Source organism: Parasteatoda tepidariorum, chromosome 4 (assembly GCF_043381705.1).
Source record: "Parasteatoda tepidariorum isolate YZ-2023 chromosome 4, CAS_Ptep_4.0, whole genome shotgun sequence".
NCBI lineage: Eukaryota > Metazoa > Arthropoda > Arachnida > Araneae > Theridiidae > Parasteatoda > Parasteatoda tepidariorum.
This window is the reverse complement of record NC_092207.1, coordinates 37,970,115-37,992,271: the sequence shown is the minus strand read 5'-3', so window position 1 is coordinate 37,992,271 and position 22,157 is coordinate 37,970,115. Positions and strand designations below refer to the sequence as shown.

The 22,157-nt window shown below is 27.8% G+C and overlaps 1 protein-coding gene across 1 annotated transcript; it reads right to left on the bottom strand.

Annotated features, from left to right (window-relative positions):
• Positions 1–6,827: 6,827 nt before the first annotated feature.
• LOC139425431 (uncharacterized) lies at positions 6,828–8,808 on the bottom strand. Its single transcript, XM_071180314.1, has 5 exons — positions 8,723–8,808; positions 8,359–8,439; positions 8,117–8,200; positions 7,682–7,765; positions 6,828–6,915 (listed from the first exon to the last, which is right to left on the bottom strand). Exons 2-5 carry the CDS (start codon positions 8,430–8,432, stop codon positions 6,828–6,830), a joined length of 330 nt encoding a protein of 109 aa, XP_071036415.1. The 5' UTR covers positions 8,433–8,439; positions 8,723–8,808.
• Positions 8,809–22,157: the final 13,349 nt, after the last annotated feature.

Sequence of the window (22,157 nt, the reverse complement as noted above, 5' to 3'; positions counted from 1 at the left end):
AAAGTATTTTTTAGTTTTGAAAGAATAATTTCAACAAGAATTCAGCTATTCGGTTTTCAAGCTACATATTAAAATTCATATCGAGTTCTTACAATCATAAAATTTTGATGTGTGGTATGTTATCTAAAAGTAATGCAGGGATAATCTATGTATATATTATTTGAAAATAAAATTTTCAAACGAGGAACATTTCATTTGGAACTCTCCGGATTTATAAATCAGGCGCGCATTATGATTTTTATAATAAAAATTTTGCTTGTAAATAATTTTTTTCTTATTTTATCATAGTTCTCTACAGAATGGCTTTTTACGTCTGATTAAGAACTGTAAGAATAAATAAAAGAAACAATATGAATTTTTTTATTTCAATACGAGGAATTTTTAAAATCGTTTTTTTATCCTAAGAATTTTACGTTTTTTAGTTTATAATTTCTTAATAGAAATTGTCGTCAAAATACTTTTTTTGAAAAATTAAATGGTATAACGTTATGTATTTATGTATACTTCTTGCATATTCTAATGTTTGAAGTAATATGTTTCAGAAAAGTATGGAATAAAAATTCGGCACTTACGTATTAGCGCCACTGTAGCTTCAGATTTTGCGGTGAAGTGCCATAATTTACACCTAAAATTTTTGCGACAAATCATAAAATAAAACACTTTGTTTAAAATCAAAGTAGTCAATCGGATTTCGGTGGAACATGGGCCGGTAAAGAGTTTAACATAGATTCAAAACAATCTTTATTTTCTTTCACCTGATGCTGTCGCCATATAAACTTTAATAAATAAGATTCCAAATGAAATAACATTTCCAAAACGTACATTTACCAAGATAAGTTTTATGTTATGGGAATTGGTACATTTGCGTTTCTTTTGGAAAATTAGTTTACATTACATACAAATATTTCTGAAAAAATAAAATTGCTTCTTGTTCTGTTTTTGGCAAATCCCAAAGAGGCATTTTCGAAGCACTAAAAAAGGGCGTCAAAAAACAGCAAGCAACAAGGCAACAAGGAATCCAATAGATAACTGTATGCGATCAGGTTTGCTCTTTATTGGCACACTAGAGAAATTCTGTTGCGGTGGNCGTTTTCGCTCAATTAAAATATTAATAATTAAATAAATATTTATTTGTCAGAGTTAAAAATTATATTTTCGTAATCAGGAAATCAATCTTAAGAAGTAATGACAATAATTTGGAAAATTTAAGAGATGCTGCAATTGTCCATTCAGCTATTCTGTTTTTAAGTTAAATATTGAAATTCATATCGAGATCTTACAATTATAAAATTTTTGCTGTGTGGTATGTCATCTTAAAGTGATGAAGGGATAATCTGTGTATATATTATTTGATAGAATATATTATTGAGTTAAGTTTTTAAACGAGGAACGTATCATTTTGGAATTCTCCGGATTTATAAAGCTGGTAAGTGTTATAATTTGTTAAAAAAAATTTACTTGTAAATACTTTTTTTTTCTTTTTTGATGATAATTTCTATAGAATGGTTTTCTACGTCCGATTATAAAGGAAAAAAAACGTGAAAGTTTTTTATTTTAATGTGAAGAATTTTCAGAATTATTTTTTGCTTGTTTCGTAAGCATTCTTTATTTTATGTTTTCAAGTTTCTAAATAATGATTTTTATTGAAACTTAAAATGTTTTGATAAAAATTGTTGTCAAGAAACTTTTTTTACATAATTAAATTATATAAATTTATGAGGCTTATGTATACTTTTTGCTTATTTTAATGTTTGAAGTAATATGATTCTTAAAAATATGGAATTTAAAGTTTAAATAAGCCTTTTATGTTACATCATAAAGTTCAGTTAAACTATTTCTCAGGCATTAGGTTTTAACTCTAATAAGAAGATACATATTGTTTTCTTTTTATTCACAAATATTTTTCCGATGTGTTTTATATGTTTCTTCTCTAAAAAAAAGAGATACCATTTTGTTTTCGTTTGCATAAGAAAGATTTTTAAACATATTTCTTTTTTAAATTTAAAAAGCAACAATAAAGATGGAACGTTGCAATGCTACATGCTACAGAAAAGACGTCTTCAGGGTCACTGCATGACGGTTCATATAGAAATCGCAGGTATTCGGCTCATGCAACAATGCCCCCTACATAATTAGTTGCGGTCGCGAATTAAAGGGAAAAAAAACAGGAGCTCTCTGCAGAAAAATACTGCAACTATCTTACGTAATAATGGGAAAAGAATTGGGTGGACGTAAGCATGGAAAAAGATTATTTTCTATCACGGAGAAATAGCTCAAATATTACCAAAAGCAAATTAACAATTATTTGAAAAGTTCGCACATGACTGGAAAATCTATACTCGATAAAAGGTTTTATCAATCAGTTTTAAAATTATTCTCATTGCCTAAATACATGTGTGACAGTTTAGTTAGTTTTTTCCAGGTCTTTTTTGCTTATATAACTTTATAAATTGAAAAGTGAATGGGTTAAAATGCATCTGCATGCAAGGTTAATATGCATGGGCTAAAATTAGCATAATTCAGTAAGTTTAAGGTAAATATTACTATAAAAATTATGGTATGTATGATTTTTTTCTTCCATATTATATTCTGTTAAAAATGAATTTCTAAGTAACATGTACAGACAACCTGAGTGCAATTAATTTTTACCGTAATTTGATGCGAAATGTTTTACAGTGTACCATTCTCTACAATTCCATTCAACTTTTGCAGTAAACAATAAATGCAAGTAAGTCTAGTATTAAAATTTCAAGGTAACGTTTTTTTCAACTAATACGATATGACAACAATATCGGAAATGAAAATTTTTATAAATCATTTTTTATTTATTACATTTTTTCTGAATTACTCTACAGATGTTTAAATTTCCTACTTATCAAGTAACTATTGATTTATTATTATTTTTTTTGAAAAACATAAATTTGCAAAGTTTTAATGTTTAACCTGTTTCCATACCGTTTTTAAATTAAATGATGAATTTATTTTTTTTTTGTAATCATAATAAATTATTTTTTGATAAATTCTCCTTTAGGTTATAGAGCTCCAAAGGTGGGTACTCAACTTTTTTGATTTGGGAAATTAATTTTGATGATATACTGATAACCTTTCACGATATAGCAATCTAAGCTTATTGCAAGCAGCCACTAAAGATCGATGACTAGCTCCTCACAATAACAGTTCCATGTTAATCTTTAATAGTTCTCTGTCTAAATTCGAAAACGAAAAGTTTATAGATTTTTATACACGTATATTTGTGAAAGACGAGTATCATGTCATAAGCAAAAACAACAACATTTAACAGTTAAAATGTGTCGAAAGAAAATAGGCTTCTTCAGATTAGACAATTTCAAAGATGAAATGGAGCAAATTGATTGAATTTATTATATTTCTTCTGAGAGGTAGCTTGAATGTATATCTCTATACTTTTTACATTTCTAAGCAACTGTCGCCACAACCTCCAAAATTTAAAAAAAAAATCTCAAGTCGCACAACTTCAAAACCATTACATTAAATATTATCAATTTTTGCATATTTCTAAGGAAATGTTAAAGAAATACTTTGCTGTCCAAATTTTATTGTTACCGTCATTTTTTGTTTCAGTTATTTATATATTTGGTAAATTTTTGAAAACTAACGCCAGTTACTTTTAAACATGATCTTTTGCAATTACCTAATCCTTGTCTTATATTCATAGATGGAGAATTTGGCACACTGTTTTTAAATCTCTAATGAAATTTGATTAAATTAAACTGTAAAATTGCGTTTTCTTAGGAGCGAATATCAATCCATTTCAGTTACATGATTTTCTGTCAATCTATTGGTACTCCGTCTTATTACGGATAATACAGATAAGAGGTGCAAGTTCTCTGGAAATAACTGATCAAGAAGTTCTGAGATTTGACGCACGATACAAAACACATAGGAAAAACGAATTAAAATCCGCTATGAAATCTACTGTACATTCATTTCATTATTTATAAGCAAACATTGTTTATGAACATTCATTAATCTACATTTCACTGTTTATAAACTTGAGACAAAAAGTTTTACTGAAATTAGCTAAGTGATATAAATTGAACTGCGTCGACAATTTCTAGTGTTAGTGAGAAGTCGAAGAAGTCCCATAGTTTCAAAAAATCTGTTCGACTTATTAAATTACTTTAGTACACACAGTAGTAACACATATTTTAAATAAAAATTGATTTCAATAATTCTGAATAATAAAAGTAATAAGAAACAAACAAATCATTAAACATGTTCCATTTATTGTACTTAGTGATAATTTTACAGGCATATAATAAGTTACAATAAATAAATAAAGAACATGCAATCAAAAGTGATCAATTTGGTAATCGTACTGTTGGTAATGTATCATTTTGAAATCATGAAATCACACAGCCGCGTGGAAATGTCTGAAAATCTGGGAGTTATATATTCCAAATTTTTCGTCCAGGTTGTGTGTCTTAAGCCAAGTAACATTTAGAAACTGTCACTCAGGAAATGTCACAGTCGGAAATTGTCACAGTCGGAAATTGTCACAGTCGAAAATTGTCACAATCGGAAATCGTCATAGTCGGAAATTGTCACAATCGGGAAATGTCATAGTCGGGAAATGTCACAGTCGGGTAAAGTCACAGTCGGGAAAAGTCACAGTCGGGAAAAGTCTAAGTCAGGGAAAGTCCTAATGTCAGGAATAGCATACATTCAGAGTCCCAAATTCAAGAAATAGGTATTTTTGGAGTCACAATTTTTTGAGAAATTTTGTCTAGCTTTGGGTTCACTCAGTTTCCTAATATTTCCGTATGAAACACCCAGTAAACAGGCGTCTCACAAAGCAACGGACACTTTTCCTCTCTTTCTTTCTGGCCATTTCTCTCTTTTTAGCAAAATCTGGATTTTGAGCCAATTTTTCTTCCAGAATTTTTGTCAAAAGAGAAACATCTCCGCAACTGTAATAAATAATCCATTTATTGTTAAGCAATCTATAAGAGAGTTATTTATGTACTTGAACTTATATCAGATTTTAATTATTTTGTTTATTAATCATGCAAATAAAAGAGTTGCAACAAATGTCGTTAAAAAAAGAATTTTATTAATAATTGCGTTAACTAGTGAGCTTGCCAAGGAATTTGCAGAAAGAACGTTTTATTATTTCTTATAATAACAAAATTCAAATTTTTTTTTAATATAATCTTGATTCTTGATCTTATTCTTAATTATTGAAATATCTTATTATCATCATAAAAAATTTCAATGTTACAATCACAGTACATTTGATCTTATTATTCAAAATCAAGGAATCTAACAAATTGAAAAAACATGCACAATAAATCATACAATTAAATACAAAGTAATTCACAAAGAAAAAAAAAATATTTATGAATGACGGCTGTGTACCTTGATGTTTTATTTTTGTAGAGTAACGGAAAATGTCACAATTTGTAATCAAACAACCTTATATATTGCAGTTTCTTATTTTAAATACACTAATTAATTAATCCCGACAGTACTTGAAATTGCTTTGAAAAGCGTACTTTCTCTGAATTAACTTAAAACTTTTTGGTCAGAATTGAATTTTTACCCCTCCAAATATAGAAAGTAACTGTATATATAAATATATATATATATTACATCGTTAAGAGCTATTTCTTTGAATTAATTTTCAAAAAAATATTTAAATTACCAATGAATACATTAGGCTCGATTGTCCATGAAAACCCTCATACTTAGTTAATGTATAAATAGTCAAAAATTGAGGAAAAAGTATTTTTAATACTTTACAATGTGCATAAATAGTGGCACTAAATTTAGTTAAAAAAAATTTCTAAGCTTTTGCTCGTATTGCCAGTTTTTACTACTTAAAAACATAATTAATTACAATTTTATATTACTTTAGTTTAAAAAGTAGACTTGAAATTAAATAAATACGTTATCAAATATACTTTTAAATAACATAAAAAAGCATATTAGTGATTTAAATTCACATTAAAAATAATGAACTTGCTTAAATAAGATTGATAGCAATCAATATATACCTCTTTAATCCGACTACAATATCCAGTGATTCTTTCACTTTATTAGCCTTGGCCAGTATTTTCTTTTCCCTCGAATCAATCTCGAAGTAATAATGGCCACTTCCATCTCTCCTTTAATGAAAGAAGAAAATTAATAAAATTTATTTAATATTAAAATTTACGTGCTTTTAGCTAAAAAATAAAGAAGAAATAAATACTTGAACACATTATTAACTTTTTATTTCGAGATCGGATTTTCATGAAGATAAATATTTGTGTGATTTTCCTCAAATGCGCTAAAATATCTGTGCAGGCATTAGTTATAAGGTTATAAAAACAGAAATAAATTAAAAAGTCTATTTAGATTCATTTCTTTTGACGGAATAGGAACCTTTATTTTCATAAGAGGGTTGGAGGAAATTTTAGACAATTTATTCAAAAGTTTATTCTGTGGAAAATATTATTTTTTGCAATTAATTATTATTTTTAAAAACACAAATGGGTTAAATTTTTTTAATTTTTTAGAGAAAATTTTTAACTACATAATTCAAAACTACGGAAGTGCAGAAAATCGGATTTTGAATTTTGGATTAAAATACTGCTACTATTAACGGAAATCTCATGAAAATGGATGCGAAAAATATCCATTCTACTTGAAGATGAGTGAAATAGAATGCATGTTGTTTGTTTCTGGAAGAAAATAATATAAAGAATTCGAATTAAACAAAATATGTTTTCGGATATTAAAAATTTAAATCAGGTGTATTAACTAATTGAAGAGTAAATTTATGTAAGTTTAAAATAGGATTTTAATTACCCATCCATAGGATCATTCTCCTTGTCAAGAATCATTTGTGACTCTTTAGGCTCGATATCAGCCTGCAATTCTTCTATTTTGTCGCTAAAAATAAATAAGAAATTAATTCATGGAATAATTACCTCAAGATTACCAAATGCCTTTCCTGTTAAAATGTGTTTCTCAAATTTATGAAAAAAATGCAATAGAATAGCTCCAAAAATGTATTTAATTGAAATTGAAAACTCTAAGTGTAGTGACATGTTCAAATGACCAGCTATGAGAACCCATCTTCATTTGTAAATAAACATTGCGGTTAAGTAGAAAAGTGTTGATTACCGATCTAAAAACAATTTTTACTCGAGAAATAGTTTTAGAACGAAGGTAAGTGCTGTAAACTATTATCAAATCAGATGTTTTCTTCCATTATTTAATCGTTATAAAGTAATAAAGTTTAAATTTTATCACATGTGATGATGATTTTACATTTTGTCGCGATACATCAAAATTAATATACACGTTGGGCATGCTATTATACCCAATATTTTGAATACGTGAGTTTTACAATTCGACTATATTTATTTCGGAGTAATTTTGAGAAATAATTTCTTTTAACATTATTGGATTGAAATATTTACGATTAAAAAATTATTAGTTCTTTTAAACTATTTCATGCCTTCTACGTTAATGCTACATATTAATTTTTTGTAATTCCTCTACGTCAGATCAGACAATATTCATTTAGTTTGAACTTTCTAAATAAATTCTAGTTTACGTGCAAGAAAGTAGCGTGTGCTTTTAAAAATTGCAAATGGTATAAAATATTGTTTAAAATACCTAATCTCAATAACATTGAAGCTGTTTAAATTACCTATTCACTATAGCAGCATTTTCATCATCAGATGAAGATGACTGATTCGGCTCTATTTCTGCCCTCAACTCAACCAAGTCATCTCTAAAGAAAAAAAATAAAATTACCATTTAATATAGATAAGACATCAAGCTTAACACATGTTTCATATGTAATAGCATGTTTTTTTATTAATAAGAACTAAATCATACTTGCATGAATTATGTACATTTTATTTTAAATCATTAATCTCTGATAAAAATAAACTATTTCAATATGCATTTCTTAAAAAGAATTTAACACAATTATTTACTTAAGTTTCCACGATGAAAATCAGCATTCAAATGTAGCAACATAAATACTATTCAATATATCATAAAGAAAATTGCTAAATATTTAGAATCTCCTTAAAGACAATTAACGCAAAAATAATGAAATAAAAACTAAATAGATTACATTTCCAAAATTTCAACTTCCTCATCATCAGTTGAAGATGACTCAGAATGCTCTATTTCAGCACTCAGTTCTTCCATATCATCGCTAAAGGAAAAAAAATTAAAATAGCACGTTATAGTGTTGTTTCAATTTCAAGACATGAGTTTGCTTAATTCATTTAATAGTAAAAATGTTGAATATTTAATGTAGTTTACAATACAAATATTATGATCTCTTAAAGATAATAACTCCATATATAGTACCTATCACTAGCTTCATCCTCATCAGAAGTCAAATGTGACTCCTCAGAAACTATCCCTCCATCAACCTCCAGCATTTCGTAGCTGAAAGGAGAAAGAAAATAATATATTTTTAGATTAGATGTTTATAGATAGAATATTTAATTATCTATAGGTGGTCATCTTTCATCAGTTTCTTGTGCAACTCATGTTAAAGCCATTATAAAGAACATTTTAGTGTAATTTTCTTTTTCTTTGTATTTCTTTCTTTTTTTCTTTTTTATTTATTTATTTGTTTTTTCATTTATTTATGTCTTAAACTTTTAAAAATTTCCATTTTTCTCCTTAAAGAAATTACACTATTTGTCAATCTAAATAAAGTACTTACCCATCTGTTTCAGATGAACTACTGCTGGTGTCTTCTGCAAGAAATCCAGGAGCTAAAAATAGATTATAAATTTAATTTTAATATAGCTTATTTTTGATTAAATTTAAATTTGGGTAAAAAAAATTTATAATTTTTCCCCTCTTGCAAGGAAAAGGTAGGGAATTTATTAGAAAATGTAATCTTCGGATAGTTTTTTTTTTTTTTTTGAATTTGAATTTGAAATATTATGTCGGAAAATTTTCTTGAGAAAGAAAAAAAAACAAATTTCAAACCTATCACATGAATTTAAGTAAATTCAGCTAAAATTAACTTTAAAATTTGATAAATTATGGTAAAAATAGACTTGATTCTACGTCTTTGATTACGTCTTGATACGTCTTTGTTTTACACTTTTTTGTTTTCGCTTATAGTTTTCGGGTTTGATTGAAATATTGTCTTTGACGAACAGTGGTAGGACTAGATAATTAGGTGATAGTTAGTATAATTAAATTAAACAAAATGTCACTTTTCATTATATTTACTTATTGCTTTTGGATATTTAGTTTTATTAATAAAATAAAAATGTCTCTTTTAGCTGATAAAATTATGTATAGAATTAAAAAGTTTTATAACTTTGTTTTTTATTAAATAAATCACAATATGTTTTCCTTGTAAGACAAATAACATCATTTCTGCACCGAAAAATTCCAAATAAAATTATGGTACAAAGTATTGGCATTTTTGGTTCAATGTCCTTTAACACAAGTTACCGTAAAATATTATGCCGTACTTTCTACTGTAATATTGATTTAATTTGAATGATTCAGTGATTTCGCGGTAATAATTACTGTAAAAATATTTCGTTCCAGTAAAAATGGATTTCACTGTAAAACGTATCATCATTCAGGTTGCAAATAATGCTTATGATGCACTAAAAGTGCCGGTACTTCTTACCGTAATTTGATCAAGAATGATTTACAGTGTGATGCAACGTGTCGTTACAATCACTAACACCTTTATGAAAATGTATAAACCAAAAAAATTTCTAATGAAGAAAAATATGTTACAGCTTTAAAATATTTTTTTCATTCTTCAGAATATAAAATAATTTGTAAAAAATTCGATTTTAGGAGTATATATTAAGAGATAATAATGCATTTGTATTTATACAAAAAATAACAGTCAATTCATAATTTTCTTTTCGATTTCTATTTGAAATTTTTCCTTTAAATTTAATACATATTTAACACTATTTTTATGCATATTCTCATATTTTAATTCAATTCAGTTGCACAGATTTTCAAGCAAGATTAAGTTAAAATTTTATTTATGCAATGGAATTACATACAAATCTCAAAACAATATCGACATATAATATTGTCTATCACCACCTCTGGCTAAGTTCCAAAAAATGCTAGATTGATCCTAATCAAGATTTGATCATATTTTGAAATTTATCGTTTACTTAAAATTTATAAAATTAATAGTTTTCTTGCTTACGATAAGGCCTTGGATTCCTTTTCAACTCTTTTTGCCAGTGATTAAGCACTGCAAAACGAAATAATTCACTCATTTTCACAAATTATAAGTCACTTGTCAAAAAAGACGTTATTCACTTATAAAAGCTCAAATAAGAATAAGGAATTTTCTGCTATATTGTTGGTGATATTAGCAACGATTTTTTTCGGCAACAATGTTTAAAAAGAACTATTAAAACAATGTGCAAAGGGATAAAGTTTCATTTAACTCTCTTAAGCATTGTTGCAAATGTTTACAACAAACGAAATGAACATATTTAGTTGTTCTAAAATTTTTTAAAGGAAAGGAAAAAACAACAATGACTAAAAATTTCGAAACAGCGATCTAATATTTTGTGAGAATTCGGAAAAAATTACATAATGACATAATATAAAAATGACATTGAATTGTTTAATGTTTACTAAAACTGTAGGTGAAATGCATTGACATAAAGCTGAAATTTTTAATATGACGAAAATTGGAATAACTCATTTTTTATATGAGGATTTTTAATTTTTCATAAAGAGAAAAAAATCTATTGTAAAAGTAAATTAACATTTCTAATGAATGGCAAAATTATTTCAGTCAAAAAAATTACAATAAAACAACAGATTTTGGGTGATAAACCCCAAAATTCAAGGTGTTTAAATGCTTTACTTGATATTTTTTGTTTGTTTTGGGTAACGATTTATGGAAATTAGACTTTAAATCATAGCTCTCATTTCTCACACATTTAGAAAAAATACAAAGCTGAAAAGTAAATTTAACAGAAAAACATGTCTCAATCCCCATGCTTAAGTAAATATTTTTAACTTTTGACTCATGATTTACTAGTGACCTACCAATAACAATTCATAACAATTTTGATACAATAAATTAAAAATGACTGTAAAGACAATTATTTTCGAAGATAACTTGAGTGCAAAATTCTTAATGGCTGATATTTGTGAAGAATGTCTGCTTAGTTTTTTTATTGAAACCGTTATTAATAATAAGTTATTTAGTTTTGCCATAACTTACGCAGTTTTACTTTTTAAGGCAATCGTCACAATGTGATTATATAAAAGCTGTTTTGAAGCAAGTTAATGTTAGTAAAACAACGACTTAACCGCACTGACCCCTTATTGTGACTAGTGTGATAATAATTACAGTTTTAATACTCAATTCGGAGGGGCTTTGTAATGTCATAAACATCATGCAAGTAGCTAGCACACATCATGCAAGTAACTGGAATTAGCCAGTGTTGTACTAAGAAATATCAAGCTTGGTTCGTAATTCAATAACAGTTTAACCAATATTTCGACTCATTATTTTAACCATATGAAGCAATATTAACTCATTCTATGAAAGAGCAGTTAAAAGAATTATTAATAAAATTAAAATAAGCCGTAAAGTTGAATGGAACTACTACAATACAGTTTTAATTTGTGTTCATATTCTTTTTCAAACGTTCCAAGTATTTTCAAGCTTTAAACACATTCATGCATGCAGTGATAAAAGTAGTTAGTTTAAACCCGGTCGGAAATTTAAACTTTTTGAATTTTTTAGAAGAAAAAAACAATTTTCATAAAAACTAGTATATTTATGACTTTTCTTGAACGATATACACTGCACAACTAAATGGATATCTTGGTGAAATTAAAAGGTTTGTACCTCATAAGTTCCAAGAAGCCTTTGAATCATAAACTAAGGAAATACCTAACATTCCCCATTATGCTATTTCAATTATGAATGCATGGGATTTTCAAATTTGACTATTATTTGTTTCGGAGCAATTTCTACTCATTTTTGGATGATTTTGAGAAACCATTTTTTACAGTGCAATTGAAAAAAAGCATCTGAAAATTAGTCAATGCTCCAACTCAACGCTCTTCTGTAATTTGGAAAAGAAATGATTTAGGATTTTCGCAACTTTCCTCTACATTGGTAACTATTAGCTGGATTCCAGATTAAACTAGGCAAAAACCACAAACTTTTGTGACTAAATCGTCTAACAGTTTTAATAAAAAGCTAGTCTTTCTAAAAACAATAATACATTTCTTTTGCACTCTATATGAAAGTTTAAGCACAAGCAAGGAATTTTAATTTTTAAAGGCTGCAACAAAATGTTAACAAAAAGGCATTTGCATATGATGTAACTAAAAACAGAAAACAAATAATTTGCTGAAAAATATTTATTGTATAATGATTTTGATTAATATAATAAAAAAATAATAGGATATCGCTAAAGTTTAAGCTCCAGGGCTAAAGTGACACCATTTAGCAGTCTTAAAGTCTTACTTGGAAATTGATCTCCCATTTTTCATAATATCATAGAATCTACCTTTTCTCTATTGAACAATTTAGCGTTTTCATAACACAGGCTTATTTTTCATAAATTGAGTAAAAATGAATTATTGATTCTAAATTAGGCTTATATATGGCATGAATTATTTTATAGATAGAATATAAGTTCATATTCAAGGAAATGAAGCTATTAATTCATTTCCAATCGGTGAAAAGTTTAGATATTTATCACAATTAGAAAAAAAAATAACTTTATTTTCTTTTATCTCCACATTAACTGAAGATATTCTGAAAATTTGAGGAATTCTTTATTTTGTTGTCAGTTTCTTTTTAGGTTTTCTCTCCCTCTCTCTCTCAAAAAAAAATAAAAAAAACATAATTTCGAGAAAGGAAAAAATTTAAATTTTTTGATATCGTGTCTTATTTTTTACTCGGGAAATCAAGAAAGTGATTTTTAAAACTCAATTTTTTAGGAATATATAATGTAAAGGAAAAATATGCAGTTTTAAGCTTAGAAAATTAATTATTTTATAATATTTATGAGCGAAAAATTCTGAAAACCTATTGAAAATAGATACTTAAATTTAAATCATAAAAAATTTATACTAAGTAAGTATATATTTTAAATTGTATCAAAAATTTAAAAATAGAATTTTCGAAAATTTTAATTGTTCTGCCTTAGTCAAATTATGTGATTTTTTTCGTCTTTCTTAAAACAGTAAAATGACGCAGATATTAAATCAATGCAAGCATTAAAGAATAAAAAAGGGTTTTAAGAATTCGTTTAGGTTCCACTCACTTTAAATTTAGTTTGTAAAGCAATTTTCCGAAGCAAGAAGTTTTTTCTCGATAAAACTTAAAGTTAGATAAGTAAATATATTTAGTAGAAATATTTTTCTGCAAATACATGTATATTTAATGAAATATATTTTTCTGAACCATCCTTTAAAGCATTCTAGTAACCTAATTTTTTTTATTGTCATTTTTGTATCCTAATGTGTTCGCTATAGATCTAGCACCAGTGCATGGGACACTAAAATAGAACCTCGAGCGAGAGTAAGACCGTCAACAAATATAATTAAATATGATTAAATAATTTATGCTAAAGCTTATGAACAGTAACAGTACTTGAGCTTATAATTTTTGAGCAGCTTCTCACAGTACACTGCATAAGTCTATATATTTAACGAGATTTTTCAAATCGACTGCATGCTTATCCTGAAAGGAATCTTGTTGAAATTATATATTTAAAGCAATGTTACAAAGAAGAACAAGTATAATGAATGTTTCGTCTTTTTTTTATTACTGGAAACTAGTTTCGAATAATTTTGTTTCAAATCAGTTTCATTCAATCCTCAAAAAATAATCTCATATATTATGATCGAATGAAATTAATTTAATAAATAGTTCGTTAGCTAAATATACTAATCAATCAATCAATGATTGATGACTCTCTTATTGATAGATTTGTCAATCTTTCATTGATAGATTTATCAATCTTTCATTTTTATCAATCATTGATTGATTCCTCATATACTATCGTATCTCAGGTGAAACATCTTTTCAAAAAGAAATTTTGTACTGCTTCGAAAAAAATTAATTTTGCTGTCGTTGTTTTTCGTCAATCCTTCGTGATACATCCTCAGCTATATCAAATCCACCTGTAGAGGGGGTAGAAAACTGTCCCTGCATCAGAAAGGTTCTGGGTTCGAATCCCGCACAAGGCATGAATGTTCTTTCCTTCTCTGTACTATCAGTCCTCACTTTGGGAGCGACGTTGGCCCACCTAATATGGTGCCCCTGAATGAGAGGCCAACAAAATCGCCCTGTATGTGCCTGAATTGACGGATGTTAACACAGGTTGGCATTGGAGAAAAAAAAACATGAATGCAAGCGTTCTAGCAAAGTCACACTCCAAAATTGGTTGTAAGCGAATGTCCTTTAAGAATTCCAGACAATCGAGGATATCTTCGGGGGGAAGGTGATTTCAATATGCACTTGCTTAGGGAAGACTTTGCACTCAAATTTAGAAGTTAAGCATTTTAAATGGCCACTGATGAATAGCGAAACAGCCGTCTGATCCGATATATCTTTTTTTAAACTCTAGAGCACCACTAGAGCTTTTTTGCCAAACCAGTGGTAAATAGGAGGGGTTAACCATAGTTTCCTGTCGCAGCTTTTCTTCAGGGAGAAAATCTCTTGGTAATGAGGTAGTCAGATGTTGCAACCTCTGTGGTGCCTCTTTTAGCTATCTGTGACTTCATTACCAGGGACACCAACATGTGATGGGATCCATTGTAAGTGAACGTCTCGAATTTTGGTGAGTTGTTTCAAATAGTCGATTATTTTAGTACCCACACTGTCAGTTACTCGATTCCAATCCTTTAAGTATTGTAATAAGCAGTGACTGGCAGTGAGGATCCAGATATCACCAGAAGCATTCAATTCAAGAATGGATTTTAATCTTTCATAAATGACTATCATTTTGTTTCTGAAAATTTTATTTTTGCAGTTGTAATTTACATCCGTTTACAATGTAATTTACATACAGTTAAGACCTTTATTTAAATTTTGCTTGATTCGATTGTATCAAAGAAAAATAAGAAAAAGAAAAGCTTATTATTTGTTCCCTATTTGAGCTGAATAATCTTTCTACTGAGCATTCACTTTCTGCGGAGGAAGACTCAAACTTACCACGCGAAGAGAAGATTCGTATTCGTACGTTTAGTACCATTACAGTTTTCAATCATTGCACTTTCAAGAAAACCTTTAACTAAGAACCGTGTGATTAAACACAACCAATTGGTTTCCATTTTTTCTTGAACTCAACTTACCATATAATAAAAGTATGCAAGGTGTTCCATAATCCCCACTCTTTATGTATATATTTAGAATACTTGCCAAAAATGACGTAAAAAAAGAATATTATGGGGTCATAAAAAATATAAGTAAAAATTATCACTTTTCAATGCCTTTCCGTTTCCTATAGCAATAAAACAAGTTTTGATTGTTTAGTCCCATATTCCACAGATCTGAATCATTCAATTTTAATAGAGGTTTATTTATTAAATAGTAATTTATTACTCCTATGGTCTATACTATTTTTCTTAGTGTTTGACAAGGAACCTACAAATATATCGGTGATCATTTCGAAACACATTTACCACGCCTAATAAATAAACTCCTAAATAAAAATAAAATTAAATAAATCGCATTCAGTTTTCTAATTGTAATTTATGAGAATTGCACAAGTTAAATTCTCATACCCTTTAAATAATCCAGAAATCTCTAAAAAGAAGATTTACATTCCTTGGAACAATGAATTTTAAAGAATGCATTCGTAGAAGGAATGCTATTAACCAACTAAGAAGCATCTAATGCGTTGTTAAATACCGGTCGTCACTGGTAACAATTCCATGCTTTTCAAATATTTGTCGTTTAATTTTCAAATCATGGGTAATTATACACCTTTTACTTTTGGTTTGGAATAACTTTTTGCTTCATTTAACTGAATATTATCTGGGAATTCTTTCTTCTCTTAAACATATTTAGTTTATGTAAGTAAATAGAAACTGTCTTAGAAGCAATTATATTTAGGTAAATGCATTTCTAAGAGCAAAAGACAGATGTTTTGCAAGGCATGTTTTACAGGTTTTAAAAGGGAAATTTATATTTGCTTTTAAAGATGAAATAGCTAATAAAAATTTCACAAAGTGAAATTTGCTCAAAAATAAAAATATAAATGCAACTGATGATATGTTACACCCTGGATATTTTTTGCTTTTTTAGAAATGCAATATATTTAGTTTATTTTAAAAGTATGAAGAGCTTATTGTGTATTAGGTTAAATTTAATCTTATGTGTTTCATATACGAGGATAATACACATTCCTTTTTTAAAAGGGACATTTTCGAATCAAACTACTTCCATAATATTTAGTTTCTATACAAGTACTTTAAGAGCTTGTAGAATTTCCAACATGTAGCAGAAAAATCTTACTATCTTTATTAAATTTTGATCTTTATCTTTCCCAGGAAAATGATATTTCAATTGTTTTGAAATGCTTATATTCTTTGTATTCTCAAGCCTGATATATATTATAAACACTATTATTTGAAAACTTATATAAAACAGGAGCATACTACTAATTCTTTTAAATTCACAAATTTATTTAAAATAACATTAACTCAATGCATTTAGCAAAGATTGAAATTATTTTCTTGAAATATTTTTTAAAATATCTAAAACAAATTATGCTATCATACGGAGAGAAAAATTCTGGCAACATTACAGTATTGTGTAGTAATGACATTTCTTATGAAAAAATCTGGTTAATAAAACCAAAATATACTGTTTTTAAATCATTTATTTGGCAGATTTTCCGTTCGTTCGTATGTATGGTAACGGTTTACCTGAAATTTTGGTTTTCAAAATTATAGTCCTTATTACTGCACATTTAGTAAAAAATACAGAATTGAAAATTAAATCCAACTAGAAAAAATGGTTTTAATGCCATACTCTGAGGTATCTTGTTAAATTTACTACACTTAGTCACAGATTATAAACCTATATTTATTATTAATTTTGCAAAAATCCTTATCAAAGAGCTTCGTTACAAAAAGCTTTGTGGTGTTCCTATTGAGCCAGAAACACGATAAATTTTACCATATTCTGGTTTGACCATACTTTTTTTCCTGTGTAGGAAGACAAAACAAATGTAAATGTAGAATTAAAAATTGTAAATGTAGAATTGTTTGAATTTCAATACATTTTTTTTTCAAAACTATGCTTAGGTCAAAATGTTAGCTTAGGTCAATAAATGCTTAGGTCATTATTAATTCAATATATTTATCCAAATATTTATTTTTCAAGCTTTTCTCATGGTTCATGGTTTGAGAGGGATATAATTAAAATATTGCAATTAACTAATGCAGACAATAACATAAATTATGAAATAAGACATAGAAATGAAATTTCTTCGGATTTGGAATTTTTACCCGCAAGATTGGTTACAGCCAAAAAAGGATCTGGAATTTTCCAATATCAGAATTTAAAATTTGAGCGAAATCTGCTAAATAGTACCTGATAAATACGTGGTGGTGGTACTTATTCCTCTTGGCCCAGAACAAGGCTAGACCAAGTCCAGGAGACCGTTCACCGACAGAAAATCAAACACCTCCAAAATAAAATTTTTCTCCAGTCCCATACAGGACAATATTACGTATATACGTATTAATACAAAATCAAAGTTCAACTTGAAATAAAATTATTGACTTGATCATGTCTAAGAGATATTCACTAACTTTAGAACCAAAGGGAAATAAAAATTTATTTCAGGGAGTGCGTGACTCCTGATATAAGGAATTCACTTTTTAAATGAATAGTGAAAAAAAAAACTTCCTTATTTTAGATTTATTCACCCAAGTTTCCCTAAAGTTCACTTAAGTTTCCCTAAAAAGTGGGACATAGTTCTCATTAATTGTAAATATTCCCCTGTCTCGTTTTATTTTTTCACCACACGAAGGTATTTCTTATGCTCAAAAAAATGATTGAATACAGCATATTCAAAAGAAGCATAATTATGAGGCTCTGTTCAAATACTTATGAGAGAATATATTTTTACGCATAAAAGTGATAATTTTGTATTAATGAAATATATTTCTACTTAGAAAATTTTTTTCCTAATTGCTTTCTGCTTTGTCCTTGACGAAATCATTAGTTTTATATCCAAACTTTGAATTTGGAAAAAATATTCATAACGACAACAAAACAGTATGCTTATTCAGAAATTTAGAGTAGTTTTGTTGGAGATATTTTCTGTATGCGTTAAATTGGACTATGAAAATAATTTCATTTTATTTCTTGAAACTGTAACAATAATAAGAAAAGTCGGCAACCAAATTTATTTTCCTATATTTTATTTTTAAAAAAAATTACATTTCCTACTTTCCGAATTTCGTGTATTTAATTCACATTTAAATGAACCAGTTTCCATTTTACGTATTAAAAATTAAGTTCTAAACTGATCTTAATCTATGCAATTATTCTAGCGAGAAATTTTAATGATACAAAATTTAAATATCTTTAATGAATTTAGATATGAAAGATTTGCATGTGTAAGATATTTTTAAGAACTGTAAACAGCCTTTTCAGTTTTGTGCTCTTTTCTGATTCCCTAAATTCAAAGCAGCATTTAAGATATTCTCAACTTCATAAAGCTATTTTAATGAATATTCATTAGTAAAATGATTTCTTTATTAGGATATATTTTCCCATTAAAGACTTAGTTTTACCAGACTAACCAACTTTAAATCTTTAAAGAATCTTCAAATGTTGGAAACCATTAAGTTAAACAATTTAATATTATTTTACATAAAGTTTTAAGTGGTATACACTCAAACATTTAAGGTATTTAAAAAAGAATAAACTCCTCCTTATGTTGATTAAAATTATTTAATCATATTTGTCAATAGTTTACAGACCATCGATTGTATTAAACTTAAGTCCCAATTTGAGTGGATGTTAAATAATATTCAAAAATTTGATGAACAAAGCTTCATATTTTTTTCAGGTTTTAAAACAATGTTTAATCTCCTATCAGTGTAAAACTTAAAAAAATATGCAACAAGCATATCATAAGTCACAGGGATATAAAACAACAATATTTATCATTTATAAAATATGTAAACAACGAACGATTTTTTGAGCTCAGAAAACACACGAGAAAAACTTGAACGACTCTTTCCATTGGATCCTAAGAAAAAGACATTCCTCGAGGATATAAAGAAGCAACGCTTTGACCTTTTTACTTCATCCATCATGTCCTACGTCACACGTTCTTCGAACAATAACTCAGATTTTTACACCAAGACATCTTATTTTTTTGTAGCCTATGTTTTCATCAAAGCATGCAGATTATCTTTCCAATTCCTATGGGAATGCATACTTTTCCTATGTCTGTTTTATTGACGATTTTCTGTTTTATTAAAAAGGCAATATTATAATAGGTAATAACATAATTAGTTTTTGTTATTATTTCATAAAAGTTAAAAGCGTTAGGAGCTAATTATCATTATTAATTACAAATATATTGGCTTACTTTCAAGATTAAGAGATCAATTGTTTTGTTTATGTTTTCCTTACTGCACTGTAAAAAATTCCGGATCAAATTGTGACAAAAAGTACCAACACTCAGAGTGTCGGTACTTTATACCGTAATTGATTAAATTTTAAAATGGATCTTATAAATGATGCACCCAAATTGCCTGCACTTTATGTCGTAATTTGATCTGGAATTTTTTACAGTGTGCAATAGTAAGAGTATAATTTTATTTGAACAAAATACTAACTTGTGTCACTGTATGCGATCATTTTTTAGCCATTCAAACGAACAGCCAATTAATTTACTCTTGTTACCCATTGGCAAGGAGTCTTTTCAAATACAATAATAAAGTTAGAGTTGAAGCAAGAACAAAACGATGCCAAGGACTAAACTTACCGAGGCTGAAAAAGTCAAAGCCAAAGAACGTAGACGTGAATACCTTAAGCATTACACGCATACGGAAAAACGAAAGGATTCCGTTCGCAAACGCAAGCAAGAAACCCGTCCCTCACAAAAGTCCCAAAGTGTTTAAGAGAATTGAATCCTACCAAAGAGCGAATGGTGACTCTCCGAATCCCTTTCATGCAAATACGAGTACTGGGTGTTGATCACCAGTTAGAGATAAAATGATCCATTGTCAACGTGCCCAATAACTTTTACAAGACCGTAGACTATCTTCCATGCAATAAAAATGATTCATTTACTATTCATGCAAAATTGAAAAAAAAAGCCTAGCTTTCAAATCGTATTTCATGCATTAACTTGTGAATCCGAAACTGGTGTATGAGGCAACTTACAATCTCCAACAAACACCATTATACCAATGAGAAAGTTTTCATATTGATCTCGATTGGCTGTTCAATGTCTATTCAGTCATCAAAAGAATTTACACAGGATGTGTTTGAGCTGTATTTAAATGTGTTTGCGAAATTGTGTGCCGAGCAGTTCAGGTTTAACAATTAAAGATGTCCAAGATCAAAACACAATAAAGTTACTTTTCCAAAAAAAAAAAAATTAGACAACAACCATTTTGCCAATGGGAAACCTGCGATCGCCTTGCGATGATCACATTCTTCATTTTGTAGTGAATCGTATTTATATTTTTTTATAATTTTCCACGATTAAAGTATTTAAGCACATGAATTTTTTATTTAATTTTTATTTGCTTTAAATTATAAATTTGCATCTCATTCAGAAACAAAACTATTTTTATTATTTGCGATCTATATTTTGCTCGTTTACTTGGCCGAAATCTAAAACCTTACAAACATTATTATCACTAATGTTTGACTCGTGAGATCACTTTGTTTGACACATTAGCTAGATTTTTAACAAAATTTTTGTTCAAAGGTTAACTAATTTCAATAGAAAATGGACTTAGATAATACATATAAATAGTTTTATAATAGCACTTTATTATGGTCAAATATGTTATACTAAAATGAAATATTTCAAAAGTATTTTTTTTAAAATTTTAATATTTTCAATCTTTATTTAAATGAAAACAATAATATTATTAAAATACATTTTATGTGTATGTTGCAGTTAAAGAGCATAATTCAGTTGCTACATAGCATAAATAGGTATTTCATGAAATAACTAGACTAGTTTGTTAGAGTATAAAGTAATTGAAAAATGTCATACTTCACCCGTTTATTCTATGAAATACCTAGTTATTCTATGAAATAACTAATGATAGAACATTAAAGTGAAAAATAAACAATTTCAAAGTTATATAAATAATTGATCATAAATAGCTAAAATCTCTAGAAAAACACATTTTAGCTCGATTGCGGATGATTAATTAAATAATAAGAAAAGTTGATGATATAATTTAGTATTGCTCACATTGGCCATATAAATATTACGTCTAAAAGCAACAGAATGAAGCGTGTACACAAGCACACGTCATTGCAAAGAAACTATAAGAGGTTCAAAACTGACTAAAAGCAGCTAGAACCGGTTCTAAGGACTTTCGAGTGCCATATTTCATACTTTAACGATCAAGTAATTGTTATTCTATGGAATAACTAGTTAAAATCGTAGAAATAAATGATTTTAAATACTTTATCTGACTTGTCTACTTCATAAAATACCTAGTTATTCCATGAAATGACAGATTTCACACTTTATCGTTAACATATACAAATAAAAATACATTAGAAAAAATAGTTTGTCACAAAGCGATGCAAGTCTAAATTGTTCCTAGAAAATATAGCGCATGCACCAGAAAAGGTATTATGTTAAATTTTATTTTAGAGAAATGTCATGCAATTAAATTATTTTTGCGCTGCAAGCTAATGCATGCAGTATGGGCATTACTTCTTCAAGAAACTGAAGTTCTAGTGTAAAGTTCGTTGAAGTGTAATAAGGAATGCTATAAAGGATGTTGTCCAAATTTGGTGTAATATAAAATGTCTAATAAATCTTCTGGCCGTAAAACTTCTCAACAACTTGTCTGCTGACCGATCAATTTCTAGAAAATAACTTTCTTTAGCAGAAAGTTTTTTTTTTTATTTTCTTATACCAGAAGCTCTTCTAAGGCAGTGT

Coding starts and splice junctions, on each gene's coding strand:
- LOC139425431 (XM_071180314.1), bottom strand. CDS start 8,432: ATGCTGGAGGTTGATGGAGGGATAGTTTCTGAGGAGTCACATTTGACT. Junction 7,766..8,116: donor GAAGTTGAAATTTTGGAAAT/GTAATCTATTTA, acceptor TTTTTTCTTTAG/AGATGACTTGGTTGAGTTGA. Junction 6,916..7,681: donor AATGCTGCTATAGTGAATAG/GTAATTTAAACA, acceptor ATTTATTTTTAG/CGACAAAATAGAAGAATTGC.